At 41.2% G+C, this 16,825-nt stretch overlaps 1 protein-coding gene across 1 annotated transcript in view; it reads left to right on the forward strand.

The window, feature by feature from the left end:
- The window catches only part of SIPA1L1 (signal induced proliferation associated 1 like 1), a 637,152-nt gene that overhangs the window by 426,628 nt on the left and 193,699 nt on the right, over nucleotides 1–16,825 (forward strand). The window contains 1 exon segment of the mRNA XM_030215408.1: nucleotides 737–1,011. Within this exon segment, the coding sequence (XP_030071268.1) occupies nucleotides 737–1,011 (275 nt within the window).

The raw sequence follows: 16,825 nt of genomic DNA on the forward strand, positions 1-16,825 counted from the left end.
GATATGTTTTCAGCTTGTTGCTCATGTTCTTAATTTAGGATTGCAGATCTGTAACTAGATCTGAAGCAGTTAAGCATTTTTGTGCCTCCCCCCCTCATTCCTACTTTGATCTCTTCTCCTCTGCTGCAACTCAACCCTGACCCCCAGTCCTTGTTTGCTGTCTCCTCTCTTTCTGTACAACTTTTATGGAAATGGAGCTATACTTTTCCAGGTTTTTCATCTGCTTCCAGCCCACACTTGCTTTCCTGTCAGTTTTCAAATCCCAGAGGGCTTTGCGCGTTGGTTGGCTGCTCCTCTTGCCCTTCTCTTGTTATATCTCTGTTGTTATGGATTAAAGTGAAGACATGCGTCTGTAAACAGGATTCTTGACAAATTGGTTGTAGAAAAATTTACAAGAAGAATCATTTTTTTGTTGTTTTTTTTAATGGGTTGTTATATTTTTAGCCTTTGGTTTAGTCATCCTCCCTAAGAATTCCCACTGTTGTTTCTTGATAACTTAAACAAGTGTAATACTGTAGCTTATGAGTACCTTAGGCCTTTACAGTTTTGGCATCGCATAACTTTCCCATTTTTAGAACATTGTTTAATCACTCTTACTTAAGAAGGGTTCTCTTTTAAAAGGACTTCTGTAATTAAGTGAAAACATGATAATTTTGATAAATGTTCATTTTATATATCAAGTCTGCATGATGCCACTTAACTAACTGCTAACCATATGCCTTGGTTTTTTGAACAGATTGTGACAAAAGGCTGTGAGACGGTGGAAATGACTCTGAGAAGGAATGGGCTGGGCCAGCTTGGTTTTCATGTGAATTATGAGGGCATTGTAGCAGATGTTGAGCCCTATGGGTATGCCTGGCAGGCTGGGTTAAGACAGGGCAGTCGCCTTGTGGAGATTTGCAAAGTTGCTGTGGCCACACTCAGTCATGATCAGATGATAGATTTGCTGAGAACCTCTGTTACTGTAAAAGTGGTCATCATCCTGCCACATGAGGATGGCGTTCCACGCAGGTATGTTGACAAGGACTGTTAATGATATTTATTACCTAAATAAAGATGATTTTTTTCCCTATTTCCCCAGAATGAGTACAAACAGCTGTAAAGTGTGAGAAGGTGATAAGCATTTACTTATTAAGATTTATTGACTGATTTTATGAAGAGATTCACCCACATGAGGTATACAACAGGTGTATCTTGAGTTAGGCAACTTACATTGTAGTAACAGTATAATTAATAAAACGACCAAATGTCAATGTAGTAAAGTAAATTTGTTAATAGGGAAATTTAACTCAAGTTGTAGCAAAAATATGATAGTGTTATCAGAATGGAAAAGAAACAGAAGAACAATCCTCCACACCAAACAAACAGAAGAACAATCCTCCACACCAAACCAGAAAGAACAAAACAGTGGAGATGGCAAAAAGCAATAAGGTCTTTATTACACATCTTCACTTGATTCGACAGGGTATTATTAAAAAAGCACAGTAGAACATTCATATAGCAGACGTGATCCAATGTTAGCTCAATAACAATGAAACATCTTAATAGGCATCAGAGGGGACATTTGTAATTGGGACAAATAGATAAGATGGGGAAGACAAGGACATTGGGATAAATAAGAGGGTGGCTAAACTGTATGTATAGTTAAATAAGTCTGTTGGTCTCAGATGTGTAACAAGATAGTGCTGCTCACACAGCATCAGGACTTTCATCTGCTTTCTGCCATACACTTCTTATCCAGCTATCAAGTAACTAGCTAAACAATGTGTTCAAGTGGCATGTTTCTCAAAGCTATAAAAGTACAGTTATCTAACCTTGCAAACATGACCCAGCTTTCATGCACCCTTCTGTGCAGTCTGGCTTGAGTTCTAAGTGTTCAGACACCATTTTGTGCAGTCTTTCTCTGGACTTAATCTTCCCTGTACCCTCTTGTGTGGCGTTATTCAGGAACTGGACTGCACAGACTTCCCAACATGTTCTTGTTTACCAGCTTCTCGGTTCACTTCCATACTCAGCAGACAAGGTCACTCAGCACTGCGATTTTATAGAGAAAATCACTAACTGTAGTATGGAGCAGGCCAGCAGGAAGTATTCACGCCATATGCTACACTGCAAAAAGCAATCCAGCATTTAAATTTAATAATGTATGACTAAACTGCCCAGTCACTGACTGGGTCTTTTCCTCACATGTTCATCCTCTAAGGCTGATTGCAAAGCATGCATCCTTGTCACTTGATGAGGGGAGCCAATGTACTATGTGGTAGAAATGGTTGTGGTCCCAGGAGAGGTAATTGCTTTCTGGGAATGCCAAAAGGTAGCTGAGCTAATAGTGTAGGGTTTGTAGGATTTGGAAAGACTGTTTCCAAAATATACAGACTAGACTGACCTTTGCACCATAGTAACACTGCCAGTTCTGTCTAGAGATGCTCACAACCAATAGTAGGCAGTTAAGAGGGTAGCATAACCAAGAGTGGCCCTGTGTCCCTCTCCAGACCAAATTCTGTGCATCTCCCTAGTCAACCAATTACCCAATCTAGCTCAGATCCAGATGAGGTCATATAGGTCAGTTACCATATACAACTGTGTGATTTTGTTTCAGAAACAATGTTTAGATTTTCAGGTCACACAAATACAAAATTTTGTAGGTTCAAATAAATTTCACGTGTGATATTTTAACTTTCAACATAAAGATAGACAACTATTTTGTTTTAAATCATTCGGGACAGTTGTTGGACAAAATAGCACACAGGGTAAGGGTTACTTTTGCCACCCCTTTATGTTTAGGTAATCTGGGTAGATTAAAGATAAGGGTGACTTGAAGAGAAATTACATGTGAAGTCAAGATGCATGGAAATTCTCAACTAGACTACATGTGATAAAGCAAGTCCTGCCACAGTATGTGCAGCCCACTGCTAGTCCTTGTATGTGTGACTAGCTAGTTAGTTGCTCTTTCCATTAAAGACTTGGGGAAAGAGCCAGGCTTTTACCTGCTTCCTGAAGTACAGATAGTCTTGTGTTAGGTGAAATATTTCTTGGAGTGCATTCCAGATGGTGGGCACTACTTCAGAGAAGGCCCATTGGCAGGTGTCACATTGCATAATTTCCTTTGGAGAGAGTGTGGTTAGGGATACTCTGTGAGAAAAACTTAGTGAACTTGGAGGTGCATAGAGGGAGATCATGTTAAGTACTCTGGCCCATTTCCTTTAAGGGCATTTTAGATCGGATGTAAAGTGTTAGTCCTGTATTGTACTGCTAGCCATTGAAGGTTTTGGAAAAATGGTGCGATGTGGTCATGTCGCTTACAACCTTCTATTAGATATGCTGCATTGTTCTTGATCAACTACAGCTAATGCAAACCCTTTGTAGTCACACTAATGTAGCATGAATTACAGTAATCCAGCCTTAATGTTACAGTATGAACTAGTATGACAAGACTTGCCTTCTTGATGTACAGAGAGAGCATAATTGTTGCAGAAAATAGAGGCAGCTCCTGAAGATTGCTTGGATTTGGGAAATTAGTGTTGTCAGTTTTCAGCCAAATCTTTCCACGTGGAGAATCATCCTAAACTTAGTTTACTAAAATGGCTGAAGGTCAGTGTTTCTGTCAAAACGTAGCCAGGTAGTGCTGAAAATCAGCCAGGTAAGTTCTCTGACCAGTTTAATGTATTAGGATGCTAGATATACATATTTTATCTTATGTTGATAAGTCTCCCTTACAATTCCTTATCTTATGACTTTATCTTTCCTTTTAACACTAGTAAAAAAGGCCCGTTTCCAAAACAAATGAAACGGGCACTAGCATGTGGTTTATTTTTTAAAGAAACAGAAATAAAGCAATGTTGTCTTTCCAGCATTTTTAGTGTCGTGATACCCAGAAAATGAGTGACCCCTTTCGCCTGTAACGCTCCTCCTTTGTTGTGTTACTGTTGCCTGTGATAGGTCCATCAGGTGTCGTTGCATTCCGTTGCCTGGCAACGGTGGAGGAGCAGGGAATGAGTGATCCCTTCGCCTGTATCGCACCTCCCGTCTTGTGTTTCAGTTCAGCGATAGGTGCATTCCGTTGCCTCGCAACGGTGCAGTCGTAGAAAATTAGTGATGCTCCTCCCGAGTGTGCCCTTCACCTCTGACGCTCCTCCCTTCTTCTATTTGACTTCCCTCTGATAGGTCCCTCATTCAGTGTGACGCTCCTCCCTTTTTCTCTTTCAGTTCCGTTTGATAGGTCAGAGTGGTGCAGCTGTGACATTCCTCCGTTCTCTGATAGGTCAGGGCGGGGCAGAGATGTGTGCTTAAAAGTGGTTACAGAGCTTCGAACATACGAACTGTTGAAGCCTCAGAGTGTGCTTCAGAACATTGAGGGTGCTTTTTATGTGCAGATGGGGCGTGGCCTATGGCACAGATGGGGCGTGGCTGAGGGCGGGTCTATGACTGAGGGTGAGTAGTCCGAATAGCCTAGCCTACCAGGAGGACAGGAGTTCAGGGCTTCACTGCCACAGATGGAGTGAGCTTCAGAACGTTCAAGGTGGGATTTATTATTATAGATAGAATGTGTGTTCTACTGTTTCCTCTTTCTGTTGCTAAACTGAATTGGTATGTTTGTATAAAATATGCATATAAATAGGACGAACTTCCTCTTGTAACCTAACCTAATTTGTCCCTTTACCCCAACTATGTATTTCTCCTATCCGGAACTGGTAATCACCACTTACGGAATTATGTAAGCCACATTGAGCCTGCAAATAGGTGGGAAAATGTGGGATACAAATGTTATAAATAAATAACATAAAGCAAATATAGCTATATTGAAAACATAAACTCCCATAAATTAGGGGATAAAATATTTAAAAAAATGGAATAAATAGTTATAAAACTCTGGATTAAAATAAAACGTACCAGGAAACAAAAACAGAATATGTTCCAGTAATGATACTGCTATGGAAGGCTAGTCTCTTTTTAAAATGCCAGTATAATACAATAGGTCTTTACACCGTCTTGGATTTGGAATAAGAAGATTCTCTTCTTAAGTATAATAATGAATTCTAAAAGAAACTAGAGCAAGATAGAAAAAAAGCAGACTGACAGGTTGCTTCATGTTGGGTGCTTACTATTGAAGGAAGATGCAGAAACTTTTTATTATGAGTTCTAGTGGGGCTTAATGATGTAAGAAGTAATAAACTGTTTGCCGGTTATTGGGGCTGACCAGTATAGAAGGCCTGGTAAGTAAGTAAAAGAATTTTAAACTAAATGTGATAATAAGCTGGAGCCAATGCTCCAAAACAAATAGTGGTGTATCGAAATCATGTCTTTTTGTCATTATGTAACAGTGACCGTCTTTATGATGGTTATCTTAAGTCCATTGTAAACAATAGTTCCATAATCAAGTTGACTGCACCAGTGAAAGTGCAACAGTGTCCTCATGGCTATCTTTTGTAAAGGTGGAACTAGTTGCACATAACTGCCTTATAGTAAAGAAACAAGATCTTACTATTGTAGCTATTACTCAAATGGGAGTGAATAATCCAAGTGATAGGCCAAAATTTTAATACTGTCTACCAGACTGATAGGTGAGCCAATAAGTGGATGGTGATAAGCAAGGTCTCAGAATGACCTATTATCTATATAGTCACTAATTTTTGAAGATTAATCTTCAATGTACTGGCATTAAGCCACTGAACAGTGCCTTCTGGGCACATGTCTAGAGGGGCAATATCCATATCTTGAGAATCAATATTAAAGGTTAACTCAGTATCATTAGCAAAGTAATAGCCATTTCTCCGAGGACAAGCAGGCTGCTTGTTCTTATGTGGGCTGACATCCGCGTCTGCCCAGGAAATGGCAATTTTTTCAAGCAAAAAAATCTAAAGTTTTGCCCAGAGTCTTGTGGTGCGTGAATCACGCGCACCGAGCATGTGCGGACGACTTCCTGCCCGTCGCGCGAGCATGCCCCTTAGTTCTTTTTTTGTCCACCACAAGGTGACAAGATTTTTCTGCTCTCCTCGTTTTTGGCCCAGGAACAGAGTCTGACGACTATTTTCTTTCTTTTTCTTTTATTATGTTGTCATTTTCTCAAAAAAACAAACAAACCCATATTTACTCCCGTAGTCTCTCTTAGTTTTTTGCCTATTTTTAAGTTTCCTTTCTTTTTGAAGGCTGTGACAGTCCCTCTGCATAAGGTACTGAAGTAAGTCCTTATGCGAAACTGGGCAGCCCCTCTGGCCCCCAAGAAAGCTGAATCCCAGTATTGGCTCCATGGTGAACCTGGATTGATGAGGTCTCAGTTACCCCACAATTCTATGGTGGTGGATTCTGCCCTCAAGCCTACATTCAACTGTTTCTACCTGAATCCGCTGCCTAGCCTATATCATCTGTTTCCTGCCTGCATCCTCTGCTCTAGTCTGCATCGCCTGTTCCTGCCTGCATCCTCTGCCCGGCCTGCTTTGTCTGCAACCTCTACTCCTCTGTTCCTGCCCAGTCTGCATCATCTGCTCCAGTTTATCTTTATTTCAATATGGAATTAACCAAATATTTTCTTATCACCTACACCTTCCTATTGATTAATCAGTCATCATCCATAATATACAATGGTCATAATATAAATACCATCATTCAAAACCAATCTAGACATCCTAGTAAAGCAACTTCACATCTTACCAATTATCATTATACTAAAGGAAAAACCACCAAATATGATCAACATTCACGGTCTCTAAAAAAAAAAAAAAAAAAAAAAAGGCTTTAATAAATCAGTTCATGTCAAGGATAGAACTCTCACCAAGATTGATATTTTCCCAAACCTGGAAACTTCTTTTCAAAACACCAAAATTGGTTACATCAATGCCAGATCTGTAGTTAACAAATCACTACTAGTCTCCGACTGGATTGCTTCTTACAACCTAGACCTACTCATCATCACTGAGACCTGGCTCCGAAATCAAAAAGACCCAATTCTACTAGATTTATGTCCCCCAAATTATAAAAATATTACATTGGACTAGGAAGGACAAAAAAGGTGGAGGTTTAGCTATTATTTATCGCTTCAATTTCCTGATTGAAATTATTGATGAACTTATCTCCACTAAACTTGAAATTGCATCTATAAGAATCCAAGAAAAGTCCCTTCTAGACCACCTGTCATGTATTATGTTCTATAGACCACCTGGAAATTGGAATGAATCTTTCTCCATCCTCACAGATTTCATTTCAAATATGAGCATATCTAACTCCAAATTACTCATCCTAGGAGATATCAACTTCTTGAAAACGTGAATTCCCCATCAACACAAGAGTGCAAGGATTTTTTTCTCTCATGGGATTACTCATGGCCCAACTGCAGACCTACACACATAAAAGGTCATACTCTGGACTTTTGCTCCATCAGAAAAATCACAGACCAGAATTTTAAAATGACAGACGCGTGCTGGTCCGAAGTCCCATGGTCCGATCACTTTAAATTAAAGCTATCAATGCTATGGTTAAAGAAAGGTTATCACCGCGCACAACAACACACAACAATCACCACAAGAGGAAAAATAGATCCTACGGAGTTCTCGTCCAAACTATATGACAATAAGTGGACTACAAATGCGAATTTAAATCACTTCTTTGACGAGTGGGACAAAAGATGCAAAAATATATTAGATGAAATAGCTACTCTAAAAAATGAGAAAAAAAGATTAAATACTACACCTTGGTATAATGAAGAACTAAAGTCCCTAAAATCAATAACCAGAAAAATGGAACGCAAATGGAAAAAAAACTAAAAATGAACTCACACTTACAGAATGGAAACTAGCCCTTAGGAAATACAAATATGCTAAAAACAAGCACGAAAGCTATATTATAAATCGGATATGATTATTCAAACCCGAAGAAATTATTTCAAATTGTCAACAATCTCCTTGAAACAAATCTAGTAACGTCTACAAGCTCAGATTCCCCATCAGCGAAACTCACTAGCCAGTTACTTCAAAGAAAAAATCCTAAAATTACGCAACTCTCTCGCCCTACAAAACTCTGACATTGTTGACTTCCTTAATCTCCTTCAGTCTACCTCCAGAGACCACCAGCAGATCACACTTGGCTGCATTTCACCCTTCTATCCTCAGAACAAATCACCAAAACAATTTCTAAATTTTCAAACTCCTTCAAATTGGATACATGCCCAAATTATCTACTTAAATCCGCCCCTCCCTGCTTCATCCAAGATATCACATCAAGTCTAAACTTTATGCTACAATCTGGCTTCTTCCCAAAAAATTATGGAAACATACTCCTTACCCCAATTCCTAAAGATAATAAAAAAAACAAAACAAGTGACATTACTAACTATTGCCCAATTGCCTCCATACCATTGTTTACAAAGTTAATGGAAAGCGTGGTAACCAAGCAACTTGTGGAATACTTGGACAAATTCTCCATCATACATGATTCTCAATCCGGTTTTCGCTCCTTATATAGTACTGAAATGGTATTGGTTACCCTTATATCTAAGCTTAAACAACAAATTGCTGCTGGAAAGAGCATACTACTTCTGCAATTTGACATGTCTAGCGCATTTGACATGATTGACCATAACATCTTGGTGCACCTTTTGGACTATTTCGGAATTGGTGGTCCTGTACTTGAATGGTTTAAGGGTTTTCTCTCATTTAGATCCTATCGTGTGAAAGTAAAGTCAACTGTATCTTCTTCATGGAATGCAGTTTGCTGAGTCCCTCAAGGATCACCACTGTCCCCCATACTGTTTAACATAATGATGGCCCCCATTAGCCAACGCCCTATCCAGACTAGGCTTAAATCCTTTTATTTATGCAGACAATGTAACAATATATATACCTTTCAGTAAGAGGACAAAATTGCCAATCAAATTACTCTTGGTCTGACCACAATGGAAAAATGGGCAAATTCTTTTTTATTTATTTAATCTTTATTAATATTTCCAATAACTCACAAACCAATGTGACTTAGCAATCCATCATCAATTCAAAAGAAAAGCTTAACGCAAAGAGCGTAAGGAAACAATACAAACAATATTTTCCATCCACAATTAAAGAAAAGATGATTCCAAGAAAAGGAGAGAAATTTTTAAACAAAGTTACAAATTAATACACAATTGCCACCTCTGTGCTCAAACTCCAGCCTGCTATGTGGGAGGACATACAACTGACACTAACTCTAGCTTCCAAGAACTCTTTAAGCTGTTTAGGGTCCACAAATTGAAATTGTTTACCCTCAAGCATTACTTGGCATATACAAGGAAAACGTAATATAAAGTTTGCTCTCAAGGCCTTGACTCTGGCGCGCAGTTCCAAAAAGGCCTTGCGCCTCATTTGTGTTGGCCTAGAGAGATCAGGATAAATTCTAACCTTGGAACCCATAAAAAGCCTATCTAAGTGTCGCAGGGAAAGTCTTAATACAGTGTTCTGATCTGGCTCAAGCACAAAAGTGACCAACATAGTCGTCCTATGAGTAATAACTTCCAACGAACTTTCCAGGAAGGAAGTAAGATTAATTTCTTCACCCATCTCTCGCTTTAGGGGGTCTCCCAAAGTTTCCACACTGTTCCAGATGTAATATGCACGAGTTATGGGGGGCAATGAGTCTTTATCCATTCCTAGAATGTCTATCAAATATTTTTTTACCATCTCAATCGAAGGAATTAACAGAGATTTGGGGAAATTAAGGAATCGAAGGTTAAGTCTTCGAGCCTGGTTCTCCAGGTATTCCAGACGTATATGCAAATAGTTATTATCTTTAATCAAAGCAGATTCCAAAGTCCCCATTTCTTGAATTTTGGTATCCACTTTTTCAATCTTGGAGGACTGCTGTGCAGTCACTTGTGCCTGTATCAGAACAGCTTCTGAGAGAGTTTTAATGTCATTTGAATTTTCTTTTAACATGCTTTGCATAGAGGAGTGAGTGTTGTATACCATATCCCACAGTGACTCAAGCGTCACAATAGTGGGTTTACTTATTCCACCTGATGGTAAAGGGGAATGAGGTGGGGCCCCAGAACGAGAAAGTTTAGAAACAATGTCCAGTGGCAATACCTTTAAAGTCAATTCGGCTGAAAGTATTTGATCCTGGGTCCCACTCCGATTCGCTGCAGTCCTCCCCTCTAACAGTTGCGAATCCACCTCTTCGGTGTCCGTTTTTGGTAGGGTGCTGCGAAAATCTCACTCCCCGGCTGTGGTGGTGCCCTGCGTTCCCCGGGGCTCAGGGAAGCCCCATCTCCGCTTCCTACCGACGTCAACGTGTCGGTAGCTGCAGAAGGAGTCGATGTACACAGAGGTCCCGGTTGCAACGTAGGAAATTGCAGGGTCGACTGCTTCAGCGTCGAAGAGGGTCCAGGAGCCGAGGGAAGCTCCTTTACCTTCCCCCTCCGCTTCCCCATCGCAAACGAGGAGCCGAAGGTCCCGCTAGTAATGTCTCTCTGCAGCGTCTCCACGGAGCAAACACATGTGCGTGCATTCAATGCACCATCTTGGAATCCGTTCAAATGGGCAAATTCTTTCCATCTGAAATTAAACGCCGAAAAGACCCATTGCCTCATTTTATCATCTCAATATAACAAATATGATCCTACCATTCTAAATACCCTCAACCTTTCATTGCTAATCTCGGATAGTTTGAAACTTCTAGGGATTACAATTGATCGACACTTAACACTGGAGACTCAAGTAACCAACATCACAAAGAAAATGTTTATTCAATGTGGAGACTCAAACGAATAAAACCATTTTTTCCTCGTGAAGTCTTCCGTAATTTGATACAATCCATGGTCCTAAGCCAGACGGATTACTGCAACGCTGTATATGCAGGATGCAAAGAACACCTACTCAAGAAATTACAAACGGCTCAGAATACTGCGGCAAGACTGATATTTGGAAAACCTAAATTTGAATCTGCAAAGCCACTCAGAGAAATACTGCACTGGCTCCCTATAAAAGAACGAGTAGCATTCAAAATATGTACATTATAATTCACAGGATAATCTACGGTGAGGTACCAAAATATATGCTTGAGTTGGATGACTTACCACCCAGAAACAGATCCAGTACCTCACGATCACATTTGAACTTACACTACCCAGACTGTAATGGTCTAAAATATAAATCAATTTATGCCTCAAACTTCACTTACATTGGCAATCAACTGTGGAATGCATTACCCAAATCAATAAAATCTACCCAGAACTACCTAAACTTTAGGAAATCATTGCAATCAGTATTATTTAAGAAGACCTATTCCCCAGGTTCAACATAATCAGAATTATCCCTTACTATTATATGATCCAGTGGACACTAACTACATGTTACTATTTTCTTTATTATTGATTAATTATTAATTCTATCTTATTCTCAATACCATTTGCTGTTCAATTGTTATTTCTATCTTGCTCTTAATTGCAAAATTGTACTTCTTTGCATTGTAACTTTATTACAATATTATTGTAAGCCACTTTGAGCCCGCAATCAAATAAATAAATAAAGAGAGCCAAGAGTACTAGAGACTATGCTTTGGCGCCCCCAGGCAGAGAAGCTAGGACTCTTGATTCTTTTGGGAGGAAGACATATCAGGCCGCTATGCTCCCTGCCAAGATCCAATCATACCAGCTCTTCACGAGCGTTAACTTGCGGGCCTCAATAAGGCAACTGTCTAGCTTAGTTGATGCACTCCCTCCAGAGCAAGCCGAGCCTTTTTGCCAGGTGGTCAGGCAGCAGAAGGCGTGTCGAAAATTCCTGGCCAGGGGTACGTTTGACACTTTTGATGTAGCATCCAGGATCGCTGCTCAAGGTATAGTGATGCGTAGACTCTCATGGCTGCGTGTCTCTGACCTGGATCATTCAATCCAGCAGTGAATGGCAGATGTTCCTGGCCGGGGTACAACCTTTTTGGTGAAAAAGTAGAGGATCTTGTTGATCAGATCAAGAAGCATAATGATGCTATGAATTCTCTCTACCACCGGGTGTCTTCTGCTACTACCTCCTCATCTAGGAGGTATTTTGTGGGGAAGAGGAGTGCAACTTGCCGGTTGGGGGGAGGTTGATATTTTTTCACCAACTGTGGCCTCGCATAACCTCCGACCGGTGGATCCTTCAAATAGTCCGGTCAGGATACACCCTTAATCTGGAATCCAAAGTTCCAAATTGCCCACTGGGAGCTCATTCTTACAGTTCCCATCACAAACAGGTACTTGCAGAGGAACTCTCCGCCCTTCTGAAGGCCCAAGCGGTCGAACCCGTTCCACCAGGGGAAGAAGGGCTGGGATTCTATTCCAGGTACTTCCTTGTGCAGAAAAAGATGGGGGGGGGGGGGGGGGGCTGCGTCCCTTCCTAGACCTGAGGGCCCTGAACAAATTTCTTGTCCGAGAAAAGTTTAGGATGGTTTCCCTGGGCACCCTTCTTCCCATGATTACAAAAAAACGATTGGCTATGCTCTCTGGACTTAAAGGATGCTTACACACACATTTCGATACTCCCAGCTCATAGGAAGTATCTTCGATTTTGGCTGGGAACACAGCACTTTCAGTACTGTGTACTGCCTTTGGTCTGGCGCCTGCGCCCAGAGTGTTCACAAAGTGCCTAGCGGTAGTCGCAGCATCACTACGCAGACTGGGAGTGCATGTGTTCCCTTATCTCGACGATTGGTTGGTGAAGAGCACCTCGAAGGCAGGCACTCTACAGTCCATGCGAATGACTATTCAGGTGCTAGAACTACTGGGATTCGTGATCAATTACTCCATCTCACCCCAGTTCAAAAGTTGGAATTCATTGGAGCTCTGAACACAAAGACAGCTCGAGCTTATCTTCCCGAGGCAAGGACGGACACCTCCTGTCTCTGGTGTCCATAGTTCGAGCTTCTCAACAGATCACGGCTTGGCAGATGTTGAGACTTCCAGGGCAAATGGCCTTCACAGTTCATGTGACTCCCATGGCACGTCTACATATGAAACCACCTCAATGGACCCTAGCTTCCCAGTGATATCAAGTCTAGAGGATGTAATCCAGCTGTCCACCGACTTCCGGAATTCTCTGCAGTGGTGGACGATTCGATCCAATTTGACCTTGGGACGTCCATTCCAAATTCCTCAGACACAAAAAGTGCTGATGACGGATGCATCCCTCCTGGGGTGGGGAACTCATGTAGATGGGCTTCACACTCAAGGAGCCTTGGTCCTTTCAAGGTCTTCAGATCAATCTTTTGGAATTGCTAGCGATCTGGAATGCTCTAAAAGCTTTCAGAGATCGGCTGTCCAACCAGATCATTTTGATTCAGACAGACAATCACGTTGCCATGTACTACACCAACAAGCAGGGGGGCACCAGATCTCGCCCTCTGTGTCAGGATGCCGTCCAGATGTGGCTTTGGGTACGTCATCATGGCATGTTTCTCCAAGCCACTTATCTGGCAGGCGTAAACAACAGTCTGGCCGACAGATTGAGCAGGATAATGCAACCTCACGAGTGGTCGCTGAACATGGGTGTAGCCTGCAATATCTTCCAAGCGTGGGGCACTCCATCAGTTGATCTTTTTGCCACTCAATCTCCTTCATTGGGGAACAGGTCTTCTGTATGCCTATCCCTCCCATACCTCTAGTAGGAAAGACTTTGCTGAAACTCGAGCAAGACTGGGGAACCATATTCTCATTGCTCCCTTCTGGCCATGCTAGATTTGGTTCCCTTTTCTTCTTTAGTTGTCCTCCGAAGAACCGTGGAGATTGGAGTGTTTTCCAACCCCCATCACCCAGAACAAGGGGTCGCTTCTACATCCCAACCTCCAGTCTCTGGCTCTCACGGCCTGGATGTTGAGAGCTTAGAATTTGCCTCCTTGGGTCTTTCAGAGGGTGTCTCCCGAGTCTTGCTTCCAGGAAAGATTCCACGGAAATGTGTTACTCTTTCAAATGGAGGAGGTTTGCTGTCTGGTGTGACAGCAAGGCCCTAGATCCTCTTTCTTGTCCTACACAGACCTTGCTTGAATACCTTCTACACTTGTCAGAGTCTGGTCTCAAGACCAACTCCATAAGAGTTCACCTTAGTGCGATTAGTGCTTTTCATCGTCATGTAGAGGGTAAGCCTATCTCTGGACAGCTTTTAGTAGTTCGCTTCATGAGAGGTTGGTTTTTTCAAAGCTCCCAGTCAAACCTCCACCGGTGTCATGGGATCTCAACGTCGTTCTCACCCAGCTCATGAAAGATCCTTTTGAGCCACTGAATTCCTGCCATCTGAAGTACTTGACCTGGAAGGTCATTTTCCTGGTGGCTGTTACTTCAGCTCGTAGGGTCAGTGAGCTTCAGGCCTTGGTAGTGCATGCACCTTTTATCAAGTTTCATCACAACAAGAGTAGTCCTCCACATGCACCCTAAGTTCCTTCCGAAGGTGGTGTCGGAGTTGCATCTGACCCAGCCAATTGTCTTGCCAACATTTTTTCCCCGTCCTCATACCCGCCCTGGCGAAAGCAGTTTGCATACCTTGGACTTCAAGAGAGCATTGACCTTTTTACGTGGAGCGGACAAAGCCCTTCAGAGAGTCCGCCCAGTTGTTTCTTTCGATCCCAACAGGAGGGGAGTCGCCATTGGAAAACGTATAATCAAGAATTGGCTAGCAGATTGCATTTCCTTCACTTATGCCCAAGCTGGGCTGACTCTAGAGGGCCATGTCACTGCTCATAATGTTAGAGCCATGGCTGGGTCAGTGGCTCACTTAAAGTCAGCCTCCATTGAAGAGATTTGCAAGGCTCCAGTGGACGTCTATTCCACTGTGAGCTACATTTTTCAGCTGATCTGTCGGCTCTGTTTTTTAAATCTTACCAATTTCTTGGCAATTCTGTCAGATTTTTCTTGGACTTCAAAATGTTACATGTAACTTCCATTTCTTACCAGTATTTCTTGGCATTGAAAATACTAGCTGGAAGTGTTTAGATATTTCTTTTTAATAGCCTTCTTTTGCTTTGTAAGAGTGAATTAACCATTTTATAACGCTAAAACAGCTGCATACAGGAGCCCGTGGTTGTTGAAAAGCAGGCACAAAACAATCACAAGCTGAGAGGTTAAAAGTGCCAGTGGTATTGTCTTCATCAGTCTAACAAGTCACGGAACGTCTTTGGCTTTATTAAAAACTTTAAAAGAAAAATAGTAATGAATCTTCTAGAAGGGTAGCATTCAGTCTGTTAATTATATATTAAAATTTGATTAAAGATGATATGTTTAACCTTCTGTCATGTAAGGATTTTGTCTGCTCCTATGTATTAAAGCATATAATTTTACATGCAGGTCCTAAACTTTTGCATGCAATTGTAGCTGGTCATTTTCAAAAGGCTTTGAATTAGCTGTGTAAGTCCTTAATGAGCTAGATCTATTTGAATATTGACCTCATTGTTGCCAGCTTGCAGTAAGTTAAAAGGATGAAGGGACATGAAGATCTTTTCTTGGGAACTGGTTGATTGTTTTCAAAGGGATGAACCATCAAACTCAAAATTAGAGCTTGAAGTAATCTGGGCTCAGGGTTAATGCCAGCACCAAGATCCTACATTGATAGGGAAGAATCAATGTAGGATCTTGGTGCTGGCATTAACCCTGGCATTCACAACCCTGGTGCTGGCATTGACTTCCCTTTCAGTTCCTGTTCTGTAGCTTGTTAGAGGACAAATTTTAAATGTATATAGAACCAGAAAAACATTTTACTTCTGGGGTATTCTCAGTAAAAACAGGAAGAAACCATTAAAGCATAATTAAGCAGTTGTAGACATGCCAATTAAAGTAAAAATGTTGTTGTTTTCTTTATTTTAATTTGAATGCCCAGTTTTTTTGCAATCTTTATTTCTGAAGGTTGCAAGTTGCCCATTGATTGCTTCTTCAGACACTCCCAGTTAATGGTGCAGCCTCTATAAAGTGTTGGAAAGCTGAGGAGGAGTTGTAAATGTGCTGCCAGCATTGTCTTTGTGCCCAGTTAATTGCTCAGCTGGAGCTCTGATTACAGGTTCACTAGTTCATTTTTGAGAAAAAAACAGACTTGTGGAAACATTTTCATTTTCTATCCACCTTCAGTCTCATATGCAGCAAAATTAATATTTGTAGCTAATGGATGGAACATTTGTCTGTTTTTGCAGGTGTGCTGGTTAGGCCACTAAAAGCTTCTGGGTTCCTGCAGAAAGAGAATAATGTAATTTTATATTCAGACACCCACAGATTTGCATAGAAGTCTGGCACATTTTATATGTTATGTACTCTTCTAACTGTTTTCACCTGTTTAGTGAATTTTCTTCCTCTTGGAGTCTTGCAGAGTGTGAGTGATGCAGAAAGCTGTGTGTTAGAGCTGCACACTGATGGCTGAGTGCACAGCTTCTAACGCAAATGTAACGTAAAACATTTGCATTATAATGCAAATCAGTAGCACACAGAACTTGGGGCCAAATGCACTAAACTTAACGAGCTATTAACGAGCAAGTAGTAAACCCTGGCATGCACTAAAGGCTTTTCAGAGCCTTTTTCCAACAGCGGTAGCAGCTAACGAAAACGGAATGCAGATGAGCAAATTGTACACTAACCTTTTCCGATTGCCTTAACGCTGGAAAATCTAACGAGTGGTCTGTACCTGTCGTTGGGGCTGTGCGGGATTGAAAAACATCTATAATGTTAACAAAAAAAATCGGGGAAAAAGTGCTCGTCAGGCACATCCTTTATGGACGTGCTTCACTATATATATTAAAAAAAAAAAAAAAAAAAGATGAGCTGTGCCTATGGACATCCTTTATGGATGTCCCTCACTATATATAAAAACAAAAGACGAGCTGTGCCTATGGATGTCCTTTATGGACGTCCATCACTAAT

This window comes from Microcaecilia unicolor, chromosome 9 (genome assembly GCF_901765095.1).
Source record: "Microcaecilia unicolor chromosome 9, aMicUni1.1, whole genome shotgun sequence".
NCBI classification, from domain to species: Eukaryota; Metazoa; Chordata; class Amphibia; order Gymnophiona; family Siphonopidae; genus Microcaecilia; species Microcaecilia unicolor.